General features: G+C 35.6%; 2 protein-coding genes and 1 long non-coding RNA gene across 3 annotated transcripts; 2 read left to right on the top strand and 1 right to left on the bottom strand.

The window, feature by feature from the left end:
- Positions 1-112: 112 nt before the first annotated feature.
- Positions 113-509, bottom strand: LOC138857920 (uncharacterized). Its single transcript, XR_011397135.1, has 2 exons — positions 380-509; positions 113-185 (listed from the first exon to the last, which is right to left on the bottom strand). It is a non-coding gene; the product is annotated as an uncharacterized lncRNA (long non-coding RNA).
- On the top strand, positions 179-1190 carry Nubp2 (NUBP iron-sulfur cluster assembly factor 2). The gene is made up of 3 exons (XM_014233807.3): positions 179-317; positions 370-812; positions 869-1190. The coding sequence occupies exons 1-3, from the start codon at positions 207-209 to the stop codon at positions 1110-1112; spliced, it is 798 nt and encodes a 265-aa protein (XP_014089282.1). The 5' UTR covers positions 179-206; the 3' UTR covers positions 1113-1190.
- A 1491-nt stretch (positions 1191-2681) lies between these two features.
- LOC106616890 (extracellular matrix-binding protein ebh) lies at positions 2682-22063 on the top strand. The gene is made up of 8 exons (XM_070112065.1): positions 2682-3709; positions 3775-3892; positions 3957-4109; positions 4200-4285; positions 4352-4637; positions 4700-4756; positions 5685-6740; positions 6825-22063. The coding sequence occupies exons 1-8, from the start codon at positions 2682-2684 to the stop codon at positions 19395-19397; spliced, it is 15357 nt and encodes a 5118-aa protein (XP_069968166.1). The 3' UTR covers positions 19398-22063.
- The last annotated feature ends 130 nt before the right edge of the window (positions 22064-22193 follow it).

Raw genomic sequence — 22193 nt, forward strand, 5'->3', positions numbered from 1 at the left:
CACTGATTAAATATTATTTATTAAATATAAATTTTTGTTGTATTTTATTTTTTTGTAATTTTCTGATAAAGGTATCTTGTTTATAAACAGCTGATTCACACCATTGAACGTATTTTTGACAGCTAGATTCTTAAATTAACTTCTATTATGGCGAAATTCACTATCTCGTGTTGATTCTACGTTCTCTGTTTAAAATTTTAAAAATAATGTTGGAGAAAGTAAAACATGTTATATTAGTTTTGTCCGGAAAGGGAGGTGTGGGTAAATCTACTGTTAGCACACAACTGGCAATAGCATTACGGGAAAGCGGTTTGAAGGTGCTTTAAACAATTAATTTAATTTATTTATTTCAATTATATTATTTCATAGGTGGGCTTACTAGATATAGATTTATGTGGTCCAAGTGTTCCTTTCTTGCTTGGTTTAGAACAAAGCGATGTATACCAATGTGATGAAGGTTGGGTACCTATTTACACAGGGGAAGATAAAACTCTCGCTGTCATGTCAATTGGTTTTTTATTGAAGAACCGCAATGATCCCGTAATTTGGAGGGGTCCTAAGAAAACAATGATGATACGACAGTTTTTAACTGACGTAAAATGGGACGAGTTGGATTACTTGATTATTGATACACCGCCAGGAACTTCAGACGAACACATAACAGTAATGGAATGTATGCGTGATGTAAAATGTGATGGCGCTATTATGGTTACCACTCCACAGGGCGTTGCTTTAGATGATGTACGAAAGGAACTGACCTTTTGTCGAAAAACCGGTGTCAAAGTGTTAGGTATTGTGGAAAATATGAGTGGGTATGTTGATACAATTAAAAAAATTTTACAATATGTTACGACTCATTATATTCTAGATTTGTATGCCCGAAATGCAGCAACTGCACAAATATATTTTCCTCTAATGGGGGCGTTGAGTTGGCAAAACGAGCTGGTGTTCCACATCTAGGAACATTACCAATAGATCCACGAATAAATGTATTAGTGGGTACGACACGATCAGTGATTACGGAATTACCGGATTCCAATACAGCGAAAATATTTAAATCAATTGTCGAGCAGATTACACAGCCCAATTCCAAGTCTATCAGCACAGATTGAGTGTATATATAACAATTTCATATTCGTTTTTTTCAATTAAATACGACGTTTAATAGCAAACGTTATAGATTTTTTAAATATGTGTATAAATTTATTTTCTTCCTTTTATTATTTTTTCGTTTTTTTCTTATTGTGGGTTAAAGAAATTTTTATCAAAGTTTTATCGAAATTTCGATTATCGATAAAATTAATAATGAAGTCCGTAATGGAATTTAACTATTTATGATTATTTTATTTGAATAAATATAACTTTCTGTTTAATTTCTATCGGGTTTTCTTATATATCAATTGTTTGATAATGTAATTATATATAAAAATGTATAAAGTCAATTGAGTGTTAATATATTTTCTAATACAGCACTGTCGACGAATTAGAGGAATAATGGAAACCGAATTGACATTAGTTTTCCTATTGCAGCCAACTTCATGTATATATGTAAATTTTCACTGCTGTAAGAAAAAGTAAAACACCGTGTATATGCGCCAAACATTTAGATTTTTCAGTGATATTTCAGGAAAAAGTTATAAATTTAATTGTAAAGTGCAGTTCAATAACGCAAATACGTGATTACTAATATATTTAACAAATATATTCAAAAATTTGTGAGAAAAACGCGCTATAGCTTTTGCGTTGAATGGGGCAGTGAAGCACTAATCTTTGACGCCATGTTTAATTTCTTGCCATCAGCACTCCTATTAAATGTATTAAGGGGTGAGGCGAGTAGGCCGGGTGGCAAGTAGTGGTGGAACGATTTTAGAAAGCGCAATTTTGAATACTGCGTTGAATGGAGTGAAAAATGTGTATAAATGTAATTCACAAATAAATAAGTATTAGAAGGTTGTATATAAGAACACAAAAATTGAAATGTGAGCTTTCTCCAAATAATGGAATTGTTTGAAACTCTAAAAATAAATGCCAATATAATTTATGCAACAATATCTACGCGAGAGTGTGGCTCTCTTAACGATTACAGTAGAAAGAGGATCAAACAAAAACATTTACAAAAAGAGTAACAACAACAAAACCAAAAATAACTAGAAATGTATGTAGATGCTTAAAACTTTGTGGAAAAGCGAGCGGACAGGTTTATTCATTTAGTAAGTTTCCAACTGGTAAGCTTAGCATTTGAGTACAATTTAACATAGACGAAAACGCACCTAAACTCAATTAACATAAATACCAGTATTTCAAAATTGGATACGTTATCATATATATTATCAATTTTAAATATACTTGAATCTCATGGGATTTAGCTATATTGAAAGATTTACACTCTCTTTTTAATAAATTCATGTTCACAATCGGTTGTCGAAACTTAATTTGCATTTAAAAAATAATTTTTGCTGAAGATTTACACTTAATGAAATAAATGTATTAAATATCTTACTTTAAAACAGTATTATTTCAGATACGTTATATTTTATTTTGAAAAGATAGCTTGCAACACAATTTTAAAAATTTATGATTGTTTACAAAAAAGAAAACGTAAAGAAAAAACTTGAAACATAAAATTTCTAGTCTTCTAAATTTGCTTGTATCCTTTAAGCAAAGTTCTAAATTAATTAAATATGTTTTTCAGACGCCGCATTTATAGCATCATGTGGGATAAAGATACCTCAAAAACTAAAAAATCTGAGGACACATCCGTCGAAGGAAACACCGAAAATGCCGCCTCACAATATATCAAAAGAAATAATTTATCTGAAAATGTTTCAGCGGGAGCAGATACATTGGTGGTTGCAACATATGTTGTCCATGATGACGATGATAGCGCCGGAAATAGTAGAAAGGTAAATGCTGGTCCAAAGTCTTTGGGCACAGAACAAAGCGATATCGAACATTTGCTGTCTATTGTACAATTATGTGATGGACCATCGACAAGCTCCTTTTCACAGAAAAATGAATTAACAAACAAGCAACCACATTCGACAAAGCACTCAGATTTTAGACCTGTATTGCCAACATCAGTAGCAACGATAACGGCTGCAGCTAAGGAAACAACTAACGCGGAGGAGTTAACTGTATCCATTGATAGTGATGAATTGCCATATAAAAATACAAATGCAAATACTAAAACCCAATCCTTTATGCAATCTAATAAACCAGTAATGTCAGTAAAATATGTTAGTCCTATATCAAGAAAATCGTCTCAAAATGAAAAGGTACTAGAACAGAGAAGCAAAAATCTTCAAAATGATAATGTGGCTGGTCCACAAATCCAGGGTTTGTATGACAAACCACTTACCCTGTCACCCGAAAATTTGGATGCAGCAACAAGAGAATATTCACCAGCAGGTTCCGTTGAAGATCTTACATCAGTGTCGGAAATGCATGCGGGTTCGCCCACCCCGTCCAGCATTACTAGTGCATCGACACTTCGAGTTGCAAGAGGTACGAGTGGACGACGAACGGAATGCTTACGACATATGAGACGACCACCCAAAGAACCTGAAGAATACCTAGATGCGCTATTTCCGCATATACGGAAAGTACATGATCAAATTCGTAAAGCTTTATTGCATGCACCGCTTACGGATGTTAAAGATAATGCTTTGCTAAAGAAAAAAATGTTGGAGCTAATTCAGATCTATACTAGGTAATATAATCGTTGAAAATTCCTTGAAGATTTTTATAATTATGCATTGTAACACTTACTTACAGTGGTTGTAAAGATGAATTCGAAAGAGTGGGACCCTCACTTGTGCTCTGTCGTAGGCTTAAGAGAAATATTATACGGCTTCTTGATCTGTTCCATGAAATTTGTTCATCTAGTCATGAAGTAAATTAAAAACTAAAATATATATAGATAAATATATAACTTACTTTTTACATGAAATTTGTAGGATCATGCCTATTTGTACCATATTAGCCAACTAATCGCCGTATATACCTCCCTTGAAATAAGATTGTCCTTTAATTTGACAAGACTACAGAAATGTGCGTTAATTCACCGCATACATCACATCATACATAAACATTTAATGGTAAAGAATGAGGTAAGTTCTTTGATTTTAATCAAATCTAATTTCAGTAAACTTATGCTATATTATATTTATTAATAATTTTTTTTTTTACATAAATTTTAGTCTTTGGCCAAAGAAAATATACTGCGCATGTTCCTTCACATGCCCGATACGTATTCAGCACGTTTTATAATGGAACCGCTTTTCAAGTAAACATTTATACATTTGTACATTATTAGTGACAAAAATATTGATATTGATTATTTAAATTTTAGCACCTTTTTGCTAGAAATCACTACGAGCGGCAATACATGGTGTCAAAAAGAATTGCCGGATAAGGTATTTGTGCAATACATTATAATATTACATATATGGAAAGAGATGCTACGAGATCCACTTGAACAAGTCGAACTAATTAACCGTGCCCAGCATTTTATGTGTCCAACTAAGACGCTACATGCAAATCCAATGTATGCCAATCATTTACCAACGATTCACACACGCAAGCATGCTGTTAAAGATATCTTAAATAGTCTAAAATTTTTTCACGATTTGAGAAATGTAAGAGCTAGCGCTAATTATTTGTAATTTGATTGCATTGTAACATTTTATTTATTTATTAGGCAGCAATTTGTGATGATACATTGCATGATGGAGACGATGACATTGAGGTGGTTATAGTAAGTATAATACAAAAAACCTGAAAAAATGTTAACTTCGGCTGCACCGAAGCTATAATACCCAAATTCAAAATATTCCATACAAGAACAAGATTTTGATCGGTCAGTTTGCATGGCAGCTGTATGCTATAGTGTTCTGATCTGAAAAATTTCGCCGGAAATTGTACTGTTGCTTTGAACAATAATCCATGCCAAATTTCGTCAAGATATCTTGTCAAATATAATAGTTTTCCATATAGGAACAAGATTTTGAACGGTCAGTTTGCATGGCAGCTGTATGCTACAGTGTTCTGATCTGAAAAATTTCACCGGAATTTGTACTGTTGCTTTGAACAATAATCCATGCCAAATTTCGTGAAGATATCTTGTTAAATATAATAGTTTTCCATATAAGAACATAATTTAGATCGTTTAGTTTGTGTGGCAGCTATACAAGTATGCTATAGTGGTTCGATATTGGTGGTGGAGCAAAGTACGTGTGCAAAATGACAGATCAATATCTCAAACATTGAGTGACTAGTTCGCATATATACAGACAGATAGTTGGACAGACCGATTGATATGGCTAAATCGACACAGTCCATCATGCTGATCATTTATGTATATATTTTATAGAGTCTCGCTCGTTTCCTTCAACGTGTTACAAACTTCGTGGCAAACTTAATATACTTTATTCAGGGTATAAAAATTGCAAAGGATTTAACAATTATTTTATACATGATGTTTAAGTAAAAGGTCTGAGGCTGAAGTTGAACATCATAGCCAAAACAATGTTGAGCAGTTAGTCGCCATCATTGTGTTTACGCTTTGCTTGTTCGCTTAAGTAAATGACTACAACGTTAACTGATTAATCGATAAGATATATAATATATAATTTAGTTATTAAAATATAGATGTCCTTTATAAAGATATGTTTTTCAAATTTCAGGATGAAGTTATAAACACACCATTTTGGGATTTTGGTGCCACCTACACAGGGGAATCCAAACAGACAAAGAGCATAAATCGCAACGTACCAGCAGCAGACCCAACAGAATGCGTGGATTTGACACAGGAAGATGATCAAGATTCAATTTTTGATTCGTCAGATAAACCTTTAGAATGGCTTATTAAGCTGAGAGAGTGTGCAGCAGAGAGAGTGCAAGTTGATGAGTCGGAAAAGATTATTTGCTTAGACTCTGATTCAGATGGAGAATTGTTTTCTGGTAGTATACTAGATCCATCAGAATCATATCAAGATTGTGATGCTGTCGATACCGATTACACAAGTCTCGACGGTAGTACAACAGATGATAAAGATCTATCTGAAGATGAGGCGCTATCAGGCAATGGTATTACTATTAACGGTCTTAGAACTTATCTCGCGCCTAGATCTAAAAATCAGATAAACGTTATAAATGACAAGCGTTCAACAGCAAGCGCTGCCTCAGTATCAGAACCTTACGAAAGAACAAGAGATTGTGATGGTGAAGGTGACAGCGCAGCAGTCGGTACGAAAAAGTCGACAATTGCTGCTGTCTCAACTGCGGAACCCACAATACCACTAATTGTTAACTCTTTTACCGTTAGGGGTAAACAAAATATGCATTTGTTGAATTCACCTAGATTTAGCCTAGATATTGGACCAGAACGTTTTGGGAATGAATATATAGAATTTCACGATGCAGGTGGTGAAGAACGTGAAATGAGTTTAAATTTTAAGGCAACGAAAAATCATTATAGACGCGCTGATAATGCGGTTGCTAATGATCGTGCTGCAGTTGGCCGTAGCGCTGGTGGCTATTTTGGCAAAGAAGTTAATACCGATGATGAGGAAGATGATGATGAGTACCAGTCCTTGCCATCCACGTCGTCATCAACAACAACACTTGGTAAAGTTATATATTCGCAAGCGCTACTGCGGCCTAGTCAACACTTTTTAACGGAGTATCAAGAGAAAAATTCAGATAATGAGCGATTTAAGGCAGATAACAAAAAAGAAATGGTAAGTATAGGCATATAAATCTGGAAGAGCTGTGTGCATGTAAATAATATACATTTTTTTTTTTTTTTAATTATTTTCTTTCAGCTCATACTTGGCGAAGACAAACCAGTGAAAAAACAAGTGAAATTCAATGATAACCCCATCGGACCAACGCGTCGTCCTCATGCCATATTGCCGATAAAACCTGCTATACATCTCAATAAAATCCAACCCAGCAATCAACAACCTATTTTCTCCAATTCACCACAACCACGTTTCTCATCACCGTCATCTTCAACTTCTTCAACAAACGACTCACTTAAGCAAATGGCACAAAAAGGTAGGAATTTCGTTGACATAATTAAAACAAATAAATATACGAAAATATCTAAAAGTTCATCCACAATAATAATTGATTCTGATGATGATGATGATATTATTTATATTAATACTAGTGCAACTAAAAAAACGAATTTATTTTCTACTCAACCAATTCAAAGTAAAGACACCTATAAAAAAAATATAACAAATGAACATTTATCAATTTGTAATAGCAACATTTGCAAAAATCGATTGTGTAAAATGCAAGCGTGTGATGTTTCAAATAGCACTATAAAGGCACTTGGGCCAAAAGATATTTCATCAACCAATAATATACGCAATAAAAATGTTGACATTATGCACATTTCTGGTGATGAGGGTCATGATAATATTGCTAGTATTTTATGTAGTAATGTAGGAGTTTTAGAGCCGGAAAAACAGTATGTAAGGGAAGAGCAGAATTCGAATGTTTCGACAACGACAGGGCCTAATGTAGATTATAGCACCGTAGCTGAAAATAGCATAGGTTTAGTTATTAAACAAACAGATGCTAATGTAGAGAGCACAAGTAAAGAGCAAGGTGACAGGGCACATTTCTTGGAGCCAATGACAGGTAGTGATATTTGCACGAGTACAAGTACAGAGGCATTTGTGCAGAGTACCGAGTGTAGTGTACAGAATTTTGAACAATCTAGTTCGAACACTGAAGCGGTGGAAGTTGTGGAAAGTGTGCAGTTGGCGGCTAATAGTATTGGCAACGAAAATATGGCCAAAAGTGAAACAATTGCCGATAAGCGAATGGATGTACAGGCAGAATTGTATAAGCCTATAATAAATGTAAATGACATGAACAACGAGAATATATCTAGAACGCTGATTTGTGAGGACAAAAGTGATTTAGATGACAAATACAATTGTGATGTACATTCCAGCGTATTGCCGCAATGTCTTGATAGTCAATGCGCTAATAAAGTGGTAGTTGAAAATGCGATGGTAACAGCGAATTCCGAACACAAGGAATTAAATAAAGAAGAAACAGTTGTTTCAGAAAAATTGCAAAGCGATATCGTTAACGTTAACGTTTTGGAAAACAATTTTGATGTTGCAGAAAAGAATTCAAGCAGCTCGGAAAACATAAACGTGGTTTGCACTCAATCTGTAACACCAGCAACATATACTGAAATCAAAGAGAGCTGTAAAAACCAAACAGAGAAAGAGCTTAGAGACACTTTAGTAGTCACTAAAGAAAATTTAGATGCGAGCTTGCCAGAAACTCAAGCATGTGGCCAAATAGCAGCAGTTAAATTAAAAATGACAATGACTGAAATCACTGAAAATGTTGTTCCAACTACAGAAATACCGAAAAGAACTGAAGTGTGTCAGGTACTACTTACAGCGGAACAAGTTATTGAAGAGCCAATGCGGTTTGAGACCAAACGTAATACAACGGATTCAAATGTATTTATAACTGAGAATACTTTAAGTCAACAAAGTGATAATAAAATGGTGGAAAAGTTCATAACAAATATTGAAGAACTTGATGTGCAGGAAAAGAACACACCTACACCGGCTGAAAATGAAGTAAATGCGGCGCACGATGCAACTAACACATGTGATGTAAAGGATATGGAATTGGCAAATGAAATATCGCAGATAAATACAAGCAATATAAATATAGACAAGTCAACAAGCCGAGAGACAGCAACTGCAGCTAATGTCAACGAAAACAATATAGAAACTGCTAGCGTTTCAAAAGCTAACTGTACTGTAAGTGCTGCAGTTGAAAAGTGCACTGCCGGTTTAAATGAAAAGGAAACTGAATTACAAGTAAATACTACTGAAGCTACACAAAATATCAACTTTAAACATGATTTAGAAAATATGAGTAAAAACAAGTTAGGTAAAGAAAAACTTACTAGTAATCACATTAAACATAGCGAATGCTTAGAAAACAGTCCAAATAATGCTGATGCAAAAGTATGCATGCATCAAGCTGAGTCACTGGAAGTGCCAACGAAAATATTTAACACCACACTTGCAAGCAACGATGGCCTCGCCTGCTTAGTAGCAGCTGTCAAATCGGTTGAAGCGCTGACCTACACTACACAAATAGCTGAATATATAGTGCCTGCTGAAAAAGGTCGTAATGAATCAGAAACGTCCGAAACGCCTGACGGAAATGAAACAGCAGGTGATGTCAAAAAACGCCTACATTCATATTCGAATTTAACTGCATTATCAGAAACACTTGTCAACGCAAAAATACTTGAAAATGTTACTGAAAAAGCGATTGACATACTTGAAAATAACTTAAGGAAAACTACTGATACTGACATATTAGTAAAAGCGAAAGCAACTGAGTCAAATAGCATTTATTTTAGTGGTGATAAAAGTCCCAAAACTAATTTGGAGCGTCTTGCCGAAGCGGCAGTTCAAAAATATGGCGAGCATGTCGCTGATCAAGAAACTTGTAATATGACGCATATTAAAACAAAAGCCAAAGAGCTGTCTTATGAAGCTGTGGCTGTAGAAAATGTTAAAAACAAAACGGGTGAAATATCCAAAACTCAGACCAATATTATTAATGCTGCTAGTGGAACTGTTAGCGCAAATACTGCATCATATCGTGATAAAACTAAAATAACTGAATCCGAGACATCAACTATCGAGTTCGCGCATATGCAAGTAAACATTGTAAAATCTCATGCAGTAGAACGCCAGCTAGCTTGTCACAAACAACTTAAGTCCACTGCTGTTATTATTGATAATATACAAGTGTCGCAACCTAACGATGACAATATGCAAATAATTGATTTAAGTGACAATCTCCAAAGTATTCAAGATGCAGCCAAGCCCACAACAACATGTAACTTTAAACAAGAAGATACCTGCAAAAATTCAGCAGCCACAAAAAAATCCGAAAATTTCGACAACGCTTCTAAAATAGAAAAAAATATTGCTACGGTTACATCTAAGCCGCCCAAAACTGGTTCGACATTTTATTCACATTTTGAAAGCTTTATAAGTACACTAAAAGATATGCAAGGAACCAAATGTGAAGTAAAAGGTCAGCGTAGATCGCCACGAACTCAAAAGTCTAATACGACAACTAAGATTTCGTCAATTGACGCAAATGCAAAATCTGTCGTAACTGAGACAAAACTTAGCCCACATAACCGTCACAATACAGTAAAAAATGTGTCGAAAAACAATGCGGATGTAGTAATAACGAAAAAAGTCAGTAACGCATCACTGACACAACATAGCCCATCACTCTCTGCGTCTTCAGATATTGAGCGCTCCAATGTTGGCGTGCGTGAGGTTGAATTGAGAAAAGGATACAGCTTGCGCAAGCCTGAGCAATGGAAAGTGATCAAAAATACAAGTCTACGCGCTTCACCACCCGCAAGCAGTGCTGAATGCATGGACACCAGAAAGCCTGTCAACAGTACACTAACAAAGCGCTGTATAAAAATACGCTTAGCAAGAGCAAAAGTACCAACAAAAGTCGAAACAAAGCAGCTACCAATAAATGCAGAACAAAACGAGGTAAATTTGAAATCGGCGTTCGGTGATGTGGCACACCGTCCGATAACAAGAAGACTTGCCGCGGCACTCAATTCAAGTCTACAAATGGTCACGGAGAATGCAATTATTGAACCGTTAAAACCATTTGCACGTGGAAGAAAATCGAAACCCAAAGTGCAAGCTACGGAGACAGAGAATACGCTAATGAAACGTAGAAAATATGAAAATATGGTAGACGAAAAAGTTATTGAAACAAAACCAGCAAAAGAAACGATAATTCATAGTGAAGAAATATATTCCAAAATGAAAGAAAAAAGAAAGCATTGTGCTTTAGAACTGGCACAAAATTCGCACACTAAACCGCCAGATATTGCGACGAAATCACAAAATCAGCTTCTTGGCAATATTGAAACGATTTCAGTTGGTTCCACTAGTTTTACTGAAGAATGTTCGTCAAAACGTATGAAAATCGAAAAACGTAAGAATGTGATGAAAAATAGTGTCTGTGAAACGGTGACAACAGCGCAAAATGTGAAAAGCGAAACGCTTACTTTTGAGACAGTTTTCGTAAAACCAATTCTAACCATCAAAAGGTCAAAACCTGCAAACTTGAGTTCAAGCAAAGCAATCGCGCTACAGCAGCAATCTATTGAAGAATCGCTAACACCGATAAGCATAAATAATGAAGACCATTTACGCCATGAAGATGCATTAAATGACAATTCAACCGTTGAAGTTGTAATGCAAGAGGAAAAATTGGAGGATGAAAAAATACAAGAGAAAGCCGAAACTAAGATTTTAGATACTACATATTCCACCGAAAATAGTATGCAAGGTAACAGCGTAGAAATAATCGCAGAACATGCTTTAGAAGAACTGTCAGTACTGTCCACGGTTATATCGACAGTGGAAGATCCAGCACCACCGTATGATCATAGATCTCAAGTAGCAGATGAAAGTATGAAACCGAATAGCGCAATAAACATGGGCGAAACACCTACTCGCGACGACGCAGATTTAATGGTTTCAGAGAAAAATAGTAATGAAAGAAGTGGCGCGGTTTTAAACCAAAAACCATCTGCTACACAAAATGAGGACAACGCAACTGAATTGGAGAAATCTATAAACAAAAGTTGCACTGAAACAAGTGTTAATATTAGGGAATCAGTACCCGAAACACCGTTTTACACAACACCCCGTGATGAATGTGCTTCGACAAGCAAGTCTGAAGATGCAAGTGTATTGGGTTTAGATGAAAATATAAGGATAATTTGTGTTGAAACAATTGATACAGAGAAAGCAAATGTAGAGAGCAGAGAGGAAATAAACGTATCAGTTTTGGAAGAAATTAAAAATAAAGATAATATTAAAGCAGAGGTTTTTATTAGGGACTCAGTTTCAAACAATCAAGAGGTTGTGGAACGCTTTAATGAAAGTTCTTCAACTTGTGTTTCAAAAGAAACAAGTGTCCTAGACTCAAATGTATTGGATTTAAGTGAAGTCAATTGTATTAAAACAACCGATTCGGAGATATCGGTAAAAGCAGAAATAAATGCGGAAACAAACGCACCGATTTTAGAAGAAATTACAATTAAAGATAATGCTGAAAGACGAGCTTTTATTGACGACCAAAGTGGGGACGATGAAAGCTCTCCAACAGGTGATTTAAAGGAAACAAGTGCTTTGCTTTTAGATGTAGAAATGGCAAAAGAATTTATGAAAACTAGTGATTCAATGAAAATTTTAGGTACAGAAACAAGTATGCGCGATTTAGAGGCAGATATAAACAGGAATTGTACTGAAACACAGAACATACTGAATGTCAGTGCAAATCATATAGAACTGCATACGACACAATCACCAACGAAAGAGGTTCTATTAACCAATGACCTTGAGTCGCCACCAATAAGCTTTCAAGAGGATTCGGTTATACTAGCAGAAAACAATGAAGTGCCGCCACTAGTAGATATATCCGATTTTACCAGCTTAACGTTGGATACCAAAAGTGTTGTGAATTTTCAAAATGTTGCTGAATTTTTAGAGAAAGATACTAATATTAATTTGAGCGTTTCACACATACAAATTAGCAATAAAAGTGAATATCTCAACGAATCCGATGCTATAAACACTTTAAAGACCAATATGGAAGCTGATAAATTATTAGAAGAATATAATCATTCGGCGCGAATAATTGCGAATGCTAATTTAAAAATACCACCGGCAATGCACACGCCAACCGATGGCTGCACACCACCCTGTAGTAGCGTTACATTTAGTTTCACTGCCAGCGATAGCTCGAGTTCATTCACGAACAGTTGTTCTTGTAGTACTACATCCACTGTAAACTCAGCAACAGACTTGTATAAAAACGAACTAACAAGCTTTAAAGTAGTGCAATCGCAGGCCCAGGTAGTCGAATTACTCTCCAGTACGAGTACAAGCTTTCAGGAATTGTCGCTATTAGATTTAGAACATGACGTTATTATGAGCAATGACGATTTACTCTCCGAATTCATACCGACTGCTATGATGGATACAATGGCGGCCACTAGTTTGGAGCATAATTATGCAATAAAACCGTTAGAAACGGCTATACGAACTGAGTATGATATACAAAACGAAGCCAGTGAGGATACTGAAGTACTACCAAATAATGAGACACCATTGCCAACGCCATGCTTGAAAGTCTCGATACCTATCGCCTATATAAAAAGATTTGAGGAGATAACGGGCAATCGTTCTAAAAATTGGTATTTAGCTGAAAAACCAACAACCTCTAAAGCGGCTTTGGCAGCGTTAGCCAAAAGAAATGCTCAATTTAAAACTGATGTGCAAATTTTTAATACGAGCAGTGTTTCAACGAATAATCGAATTGTCGATTATGAAAGTGCGGGAAATAAGCGAGACGTTGCCACAACAGATAGCTCAGTAAGCCATCAGTTACTTATTGGTGAAGGTTTCAGTCCATTACCTAGTTTGCCACTAAAGAAGAGAAGAAATATTTCTGGTGTTTTGGAGGAGGATTTCTGTAATGCTACAGTGATTTTGTCGGATGATAGTGATCTTGTGACAATGATATCACAGGACAGCAATTCAAATGAAACAAATAAATTAGAAGATATGACAACTGAAGCAGTAAGAAATCAGCAAATCGAATTTAACAATACGAAGATTGAGGAAACAGCAATTGAACATCAAACAACTACAGATAATCAAGCCATAGCTTACCAAAGTAACACAAATTACATAGAAGAATATCAAAGTGATACATCTAAAACCACAAATGAAACAAAACAAACCAGTGAAATGGATTTTGCGAACAATACAAGAGCGGAAACAACAACTAAAGAACCAAAAATTGAGGAAAACGAACAGAAAGACGAGCAGCATGCGGTTCTTTCAAATTCGAATTATTGCAGTGAATGCGAAGTATATACTTGTATGAATGAAATATCACATGCGAGCGATGAAAAGTGCTTTAATAACCAAAAAGATCTTGACAACAGTAACAGCTTGGAAATAATAGCAGCTGAACAACAAACAATGTTGGAACTAGCAGATAATCAATATAAAATAAACGACGAAGTAGTATTTGAATCAGAACCAGCCGAAGGAGAAGATATTACAATGAGTAGCGAACACAATGCGGGTGTAAAGCTTGCAAATGTGACAAGAAATCAGGATATAATACGAGATCGGCAAAAAGAAGTCACTCTTCAACTAGGAACTGAAATTCAAACATCTGAAAATCAAGTATGGCATCAAAATCAATTTGACCAACCAGATCTGGCTACAAATGATGTATCAACAAAAGAACAAACAATAACAGAAGAAGATAGAGCATTGCAGGAAAAGAAAAATGGTGAGGCTTTAAATAATGAGTCACAAGAAGCTGAAAATTTAACAGAAACGGTAGCATTACAGGCAGAGCAACCGGATCGGACTGTAAATAATACATCACCAAAAGTTGATAATGTAACATATATGAGAACACTACAGGAAAAACAAACCAAGCGGGCTATAAACAACATGGCACAAAAAACTCAAAATATAACCGATGAGGGAGGGCTGTTGGGAGACCAACAGGATAAACCTCCATACAATGCTGAAACTGATGAAGCTATAACAAACAAACCATTTCAAGAAACTATCGAGCAATATAAAACGCCAGCAGTCGCAAATGAACACCACATTGAGGAACACATTATGGCCACTACTCAAGAACAACTGGATAGCAATGAAGTGACACCTGCACAAAATGTTCTAGTGCCTGATCATCTAGGGCTTACACTGAATGAAGATCACCATACAGAACACACCAAAAACGCAACAGCAACAGATTTACTAGTTGATGCTAAAAGCATTGCTGTTTTGGAAATGCAGGAAAAAGATATTCACGACTTAATGAGTATACAACAAATACAAAGCAATGATAATACATTGGTAAATTTTAACGATCATGCAAATGAAGTTACACTATCAAATTATGAAGATCAATTCCTTGTTACGGTTTGTTTAAACGATGCTGACACAGTGAGTGGTTTTGAGACAACAAGTAACCTATTTGCCACGAAGGAATATGCAGAAAATGATTTTGATATAGGAAACGATGTTATAATCAGTACGCAGGATATTAAAGAAGAACCCATGGAATTCACAAGTGATTTTAATTCACCAAAAAATAGTCCAATAAATTTAACTAAGCCGTTGCCTATAACCAATAACGCCTACGACTTTAATATCTCGCTGTTAAATCAAAATGAATTTGTGGAATTTACCAGCGAACCAACGCATTCTGTAGCGCCAACAAACACAACAAGTAATTTTCAGTTATTTTCCACAACAATACCAAATAGTGAGATTGTGACTACGAATTTGAACATTAATAGCATGCCGCCATTCACAAATTGTGAACTAAATCTAGACCAAGCGCAGCCAAGTGGTAGAAAAAGCATTATAGATCTGGCGCAAATGGACGAACTTAGCTTTGGGGAGCATGAGTCAATGCATGCAACACAATTACCTAGAGTTGTCGAACAATCGGAACAATTAGAATACAATAATTTTGCGCAGTCACAAATACACACTACAACAACAGATATTGGCACAACTTCGCCACTAAAAATAAGCTCAAATATTGCTGTAACAAAACCAACACAAACTGCTGAAAATGTACGCGACACATATGCAACGGTTCTACCAACAATCAAAATATGCTCAAGCAATCAAGCACAACAATGCTTGGAAAATAATGAAATAATAGCTATGCCCACAATTTTGGCACAGTCGCAGCATCTGACAACGCCATCAACTTTATCACCAATTTTACCATTAATCAAACCGACCACAACTACAATTGACGCAATATATGAGAAGTCCAATGTAATATTCAGTTTTCCAGACATCGAATCGGCCAGCGTCGCAACAACTTTAAGCGAAAACTGTGTTGCTGCTGACAACTTTCCAACAACGACAATAGTTAGTACAGCTGGTAATTGTACAACAATACCGCCTACAAATGATGAAAAGTCATCATCAACCTATCTCAGTCACAGCTCAATGTCACAAACGCAAACAACACGCAACAACACAACACGTGTACGTGCGCCTGCGCGTGTGCAAATTGTTACGCCGCAACGTAAGAACCGTGAAATTGCGCAAAAAACAAGCGAAGAAACAAAAGCGCCGAATATTAACTATACGAATACAACAGCAAACTTTTGCAACGCGTTGGAATTTGACATGAATCAAGTTGCAGCGGCAATGCCAGTTGCCTATCCCACTACGCCAGCACGTTACGCGAATCTTCTACAATTTGAAAAGTATATACAAAAATTAATGACAATTATCGATGTGCCCAGCATCATAGATTCTGCACGAAATTTATTTGTTGATAAGCAGGCCTTAGCCGAAGCGCATGCTGCCTTACTCGCACAAGCCACACAGTTCGATGATGAGGGCAATGCAATTTCGGAACCACTTCTACTGAAATATCACAAAGACGGCACTATATCGATACTAAATGACAATGACGAATGCATTATATTGACGGCGAACATGTCGAAAACGGTGAAAAGTCTATCTTTGGCCTTAAGCATTCTACAGGAGCAGCAATCACCAGTGCTGGGTATACGTGCGCGTATCCATGCATTGCTCAAGCAATTAACACAAACATCTGCAACAAAGACTGCAGCTGTTGCGCCAAATGTTAACAATACATCTGCTATACCAACGGCGGTGGTGAATCCCACCAATTTGGTTGATAACAGACATGTTATCGACATGCATACAACACACGCTATGGAATACTGTAGTGATATTGGCGAAGCGGTTAGCCAACCGCTGCAACCACCACTTCAAGTTATCAATGCAAATTACCAAAATGTGCAATTGTATGCCGCCAATTGGCAGAATATAGACGATAGCGGCCTAGTAACGAGTATACCCAATACGGAATTACAAATCACAAATATAGATGCGCTGCCATTTGCAGCAGATGATGGCACAACGAATTATGAGCATGCGATCGCTTTTAATTTTGACGATCACGCCACTATACTCGCCACGCAGGAAAGTACAAATGCACAACGCTTTGAAAACAGCTTTCACGCGACTTTAGAACGAACAGACGGTAGAAGTTGTGATGAGGAAGAGCAAAATAGACTTCTACACTGGCAACATGAAAGACCGCTGCACAAACTAAGCTCTGTTGCAACGCATGCACTAAATTGTACAGATGTGGTATATGAGCAAAATGTTGCACATACGCATGAACATGTTACAACTGGGCGCATAGACGTCAATAATGACAATTTACATACAGTAATGATTGACAAAGTCGGTGCTAACACCAGCTACAGTAGGGGTGATACTATAATTGAAAGTTATGCTATGCCGACTAATAAACCTCAGGCTAACACTGCGCTTGGTAGTAATCTGGCAGCAACAGTGTCGCGCAAGGCAGACAAATCTAAAAAGACTGTACATCGAACGCACGATAATTATCAGCACGCGCATACGCAATCGCATGTAAAGACCACTGCGCATAGTAGTACTAAAAAAGCCTCAACTAAGCTGGTAGAAAAAGCGCCGAAAGCACAGTGTAGTATATTACCAGCAAGCGTAGCAGTCACACCACAGCCGCATACACAAAACACATCTAATAGTAAAGTACGCAACATGCAACATAGTAACACACCATTACACAGACACTCATCTACCATACATTATCGGCACACGCCACATTCAGTGAATGTCGAATGTAAACCTAGCGCCACATTGCATTATAAACAAGCAACACCGCGACAGCAGCAGCCACCGCAACGCATTGCTAGTCTGCAAGCGGCAAGCCAACCAAATCACGCGCCACAACCAATACCACACATTAGCATTGATAGTGTTAGCAATACAACATCATACACACCGGAATACCCACAGAATTCAGCGCTGTCCGGTGGTTTTGGACTATTGCATAATCATAATAATTTCAGATATCTCTTAACAACGCCACATACACGTATGCATTTCACACCTACCACACACACAACACTGTCGAATTGTGACATCACACCACTAAATACCACACCAGAATCACATGAAACTCTCGAGCAATATCCTTATCAGCTGCACACGCTGCAAACACCACCGAATTTTAGCGATAACTTGAAAATAAATGAACTTGAGCTGCAATCTGTTATAAAAAATGCAACGCATTCCGAAGTCGTCGCTAGTAGCGCAACTACAGCTGATGCTGCTGCCACTGCAACTAAAACAACTACAACTGCAAATGTATTGCGCAGTTTTCGTAATGTTGCGCGTGCAAATACATTAGCGAAAAGTGCGGCCACGCCCACTTTCATGCTTAACAATGATGCGCTAGCAACTGCCGAGAGCACATTATTAACAATACAACAACAACAACAGCATACACCGCAGCAACCAATACAATTTATACAAACTGCAAGCGCTTTAATAAACGATGATATACAGCAAAAACAAGAAGCAGACTTGAACTGCTTGCGCCAAGAACTAGCAAAACAGGAAACACAGCAGCAAACTGGATCGCAATTGCCACCAGCGCAACAACAATCACAAAATCCATTGCAAGTAGAACGAAATCAAAGAATGTACACGACAATAACACCAATTTTAGCGGCGCAAGCTAAACACCAGTACAACGATGAGCAGGAACAAGCGCTACTACCACAACAACAGCGCCCACCAACACCGAGACCAATTGTAAAGCCTTGCCACCGCAATGCGGCAACGCCGCCAAACAGAACATCCTCCAATACCGCAGTCAATCGTAAACGTGGACGTCCACGAAAATATAATTTAGGTGAGGATATGCTTTTAGCTACTTCCGAGCTGCTGCAGAAGCATAATGCTTGCGTTGCAACGCCAAAATATGCCAAATTAAGCGTTTATCCGAAATTACGACCGAATGCAGCGGCAAGCACAAATGCAAGCGTGCGCCATAAACTTCCAGTGAATAAAGCAACAAATGCAAAAGCACGACAAATATTACCAAGCACACACCACACGTTAACTAAAAAATCGCATGATTTAGCAACGCCACAAGCAACAGCACTACCGCCACCACCACCACTTATAAAGTCAACGTCTGACTGCAAGCCACAAGAACTAAGACCTTCATTTACTAGCTCTGCGAATGCATTTCATTTAATCGAACATATGGTTAATGCCGTTGAGTCTAATAGTCTTGAAAATGTCAAGCCAACTGCAAATGTTGAACAACAACAACAACAAGAACCACAACTCCATTTGCCACACATACAAACAACGAGTGACAGTCAGCACAATGCATGATATTTATGTTTTCACGAAGAGTTATTCAATAATACTTTTCGTTTTATCGATATATAATCTAATCGATTAGTCTTTCTGTTATTAAGTGATTACATCAGAGCACTTTCTTTAAGTCAGCTAAAAATTTTTGAATTGCAGAAATCTTCGTTGTGAAACCGTTGTTTCTGAAATATTTAATTTTATACATCTGTTGCTGTTTATGAAAGATTTTATAAATTTTTTTTTAAAACCGCTAGAAGTTTCAGTCTAAGCTCAAAAAATTAGTTTGGCATTTATTTTGTTTTTGCTTCGAAAAGCATGCTTATTAATATTTTGGTGGAGTGTCAGCTTTTATTTAACATTTTAGATATTTTATATATAAATATTATTACCGCCGAGTGTAAGTGTTTTTACGCTATTTTGCTAGTTCATTAGTGGCTATAAAGCCCACGACTCCATGACATATTTAGGAATTGCGCATTGAAACTCAAAAAGCCGTTTCTAGCAATCAATTCCATTTAATGTAATTATATTTGTTTTAGCTAAGTTTGTGGTTAAATTCCGTAAATTATTTAGGTCTATGCAACTATACAAATATACTAAGCAAAAGCTGAAAATATGCAATTTTACTTGATTACTTTATAAATAATAACTAAGTATTTTCAAATTTATTTTTTAATATTTATAGAAAATAGCAATTCTTAACATATTTTAATATAAATTTGTGACAACATTTTACGCTACTCAAATAGTATATGACGAGTTCCTTGTACAAAGAACAAAATTTGTTAACTTAGAATTTATTGTACTCCTTTTTATTATTTCCTACCACGCTAACTTCCCACAAACTTGCCATTGGTTTCTAATGGGTTTCTCAATTCAGAAAAACACTCAAAATTAAACTTGACCCGGGCAGGTCTAAATAAATTACGCGCAAATCGTATTTTTGCCTATATGTATTGTTGCAACCTCATTTTATGTTCCTGTGAAGTTTGATCTCCATATATCCGTTAGTGTGCGTTTGGCAACTGTTGGTTTACGCTGCGAAAGGGTCAATTTTGAACTTGAATATATGTACCATAGATAAACCAATGTAAATAATTTACCACCGCTTCTCAACCCAGTGTGTTCTTAATTCAACAAGAAAAAATTTCCTTAATGCTTAAATATAAAAAAAATATATATATATTTGTAACATTTTAAATTAAATAAAATAATTTTAAGTTTGATTTCTGATAGTTTTCGAGATTTGAACCAAGCCTCAGTGATTAGCTACAAAAATGAATTACTTGTAAACAAATTTTACAATGCAGCGCCACTAAAATTAGTTTAGTTATAGATTTATATATATGTATTGTGAACACTTTGAAAAAAAAAAAAAACAGAAAAAAAAACAAGAAAATATTACGCTCTTTTCGTACTTAGTGTTTTAATAATTGATAATGGATGTACAACAATAACAAATATATAAATATTAGATCAAATATATTTTATGTAATAATTCTTAGCATATTTTTCTATAAGCAGAGTTAGGACACACTAATATACACAAAGCAATATCGTGTGAGTTTTTAGGTTATGCTGCTATTGTTTTTAAAGAATTTTAAGTTTTTTACTGCCTGTTTTTACTTGTTAGCTGTAATATTATTTGTTCTTTAATTCCTTTTCCTTAATTTTCATATTCATTAACACAACACGTTTTCACATACTTTTATGTACACACGTGAAATAAGCACGAATTTTCCAATGTAATCACTTGGTATTTTATACATAAAGTTGCATAGTAGATTTTTTAAGTGGTTAAATGGGTTTCGTCGAGCTAAAATTATTTTCAATAATTTTTTTTTTCATATAAAAAATGAAATATTTTTTATTATTCCAAAGATACATATTTGATAAAGATTTTGTGAAATTTTCAAAGGAAAATATGCAAAATTCGGTCATTACGATATCATTTTCGGCAGTCCCTCGGATAAAAACGTGCTTCCGCGTTGACAGCAGAATTTCTGACAGGTTCAACAAAAGTAAAAAGAAAAAAATACGTATTTGAACTAAGACCATTAATTAGGTATTGCACGGATAAAAAAACAAATAAAATGAAAATAGTATTTTTAGCAGATGTTTTTACAAAAAAAATTTCTCGACGTTTTTTATTTTTAAATAGCTGTAATTGAACAAAAAAAAATCCTTTGCTCCTCGACCTTGTAAATTATATCTCAAAGACCTGTGTAAAATATCATTAAGATCGGTTGAGTAGTTCCGACTTTGAAAACACAGTTTCGAGAAAAACACGTTTAAAGTTTTAAGTGATAATATAGCTGACCTCGAGCGCGCAACTTTTTAAAGCTGTAACTCCAAAACTATTACTGCGATCATTTTAAGAATTTAGGACAATATTCTAGAGATGTTATAGAAATTAGTAAGACAATAATAATTTTTTTTTTTTTTGAAGCCGTGAAACCCTTTATTTACCAGATATAGAAATTTAATTGTGCGTTAAAATTGTTTAGGCATTTTTATGCAGCAAATATTTCAAACAATACTAAAATGATATTAAACATAAAAATACTTAAAATAATAATTTTTGTAAACTTAACCGATGAAATGTTGAAGTTTCGCACACCCGTTAGGCTAGTTTGTACTCGTATGCTAATTGTGTAAAAACACAGCAAAAAAATATGGCGTTTCGTTAAACGAAAATCAGAAAGATGACAAATTATTATTTGAAATGCTGCAGTGGATTGGCTTATAGTTGATGTATTTATAACTCACGAGTAAAGAGCTGAAATTCAAAGTTTGATATGAGTTTATATATTT

The sequence above is a fragment of the Bactrocera oleae genome, chromosome 6 (genome assembly GCF_042242935.1).
Source record: "Bactrocera oleae isolate idBacOlea1 chromosome 6, idBacOlea1, whole genome shotgun sequence".
Classification (NCBI taxonomy): domain Eukaryota; kingdom Metazoa; phylum Arthropoda; class Insecta; order Diptera; family Tephritidae; genus Bactrocera; species Bactrocera oleae.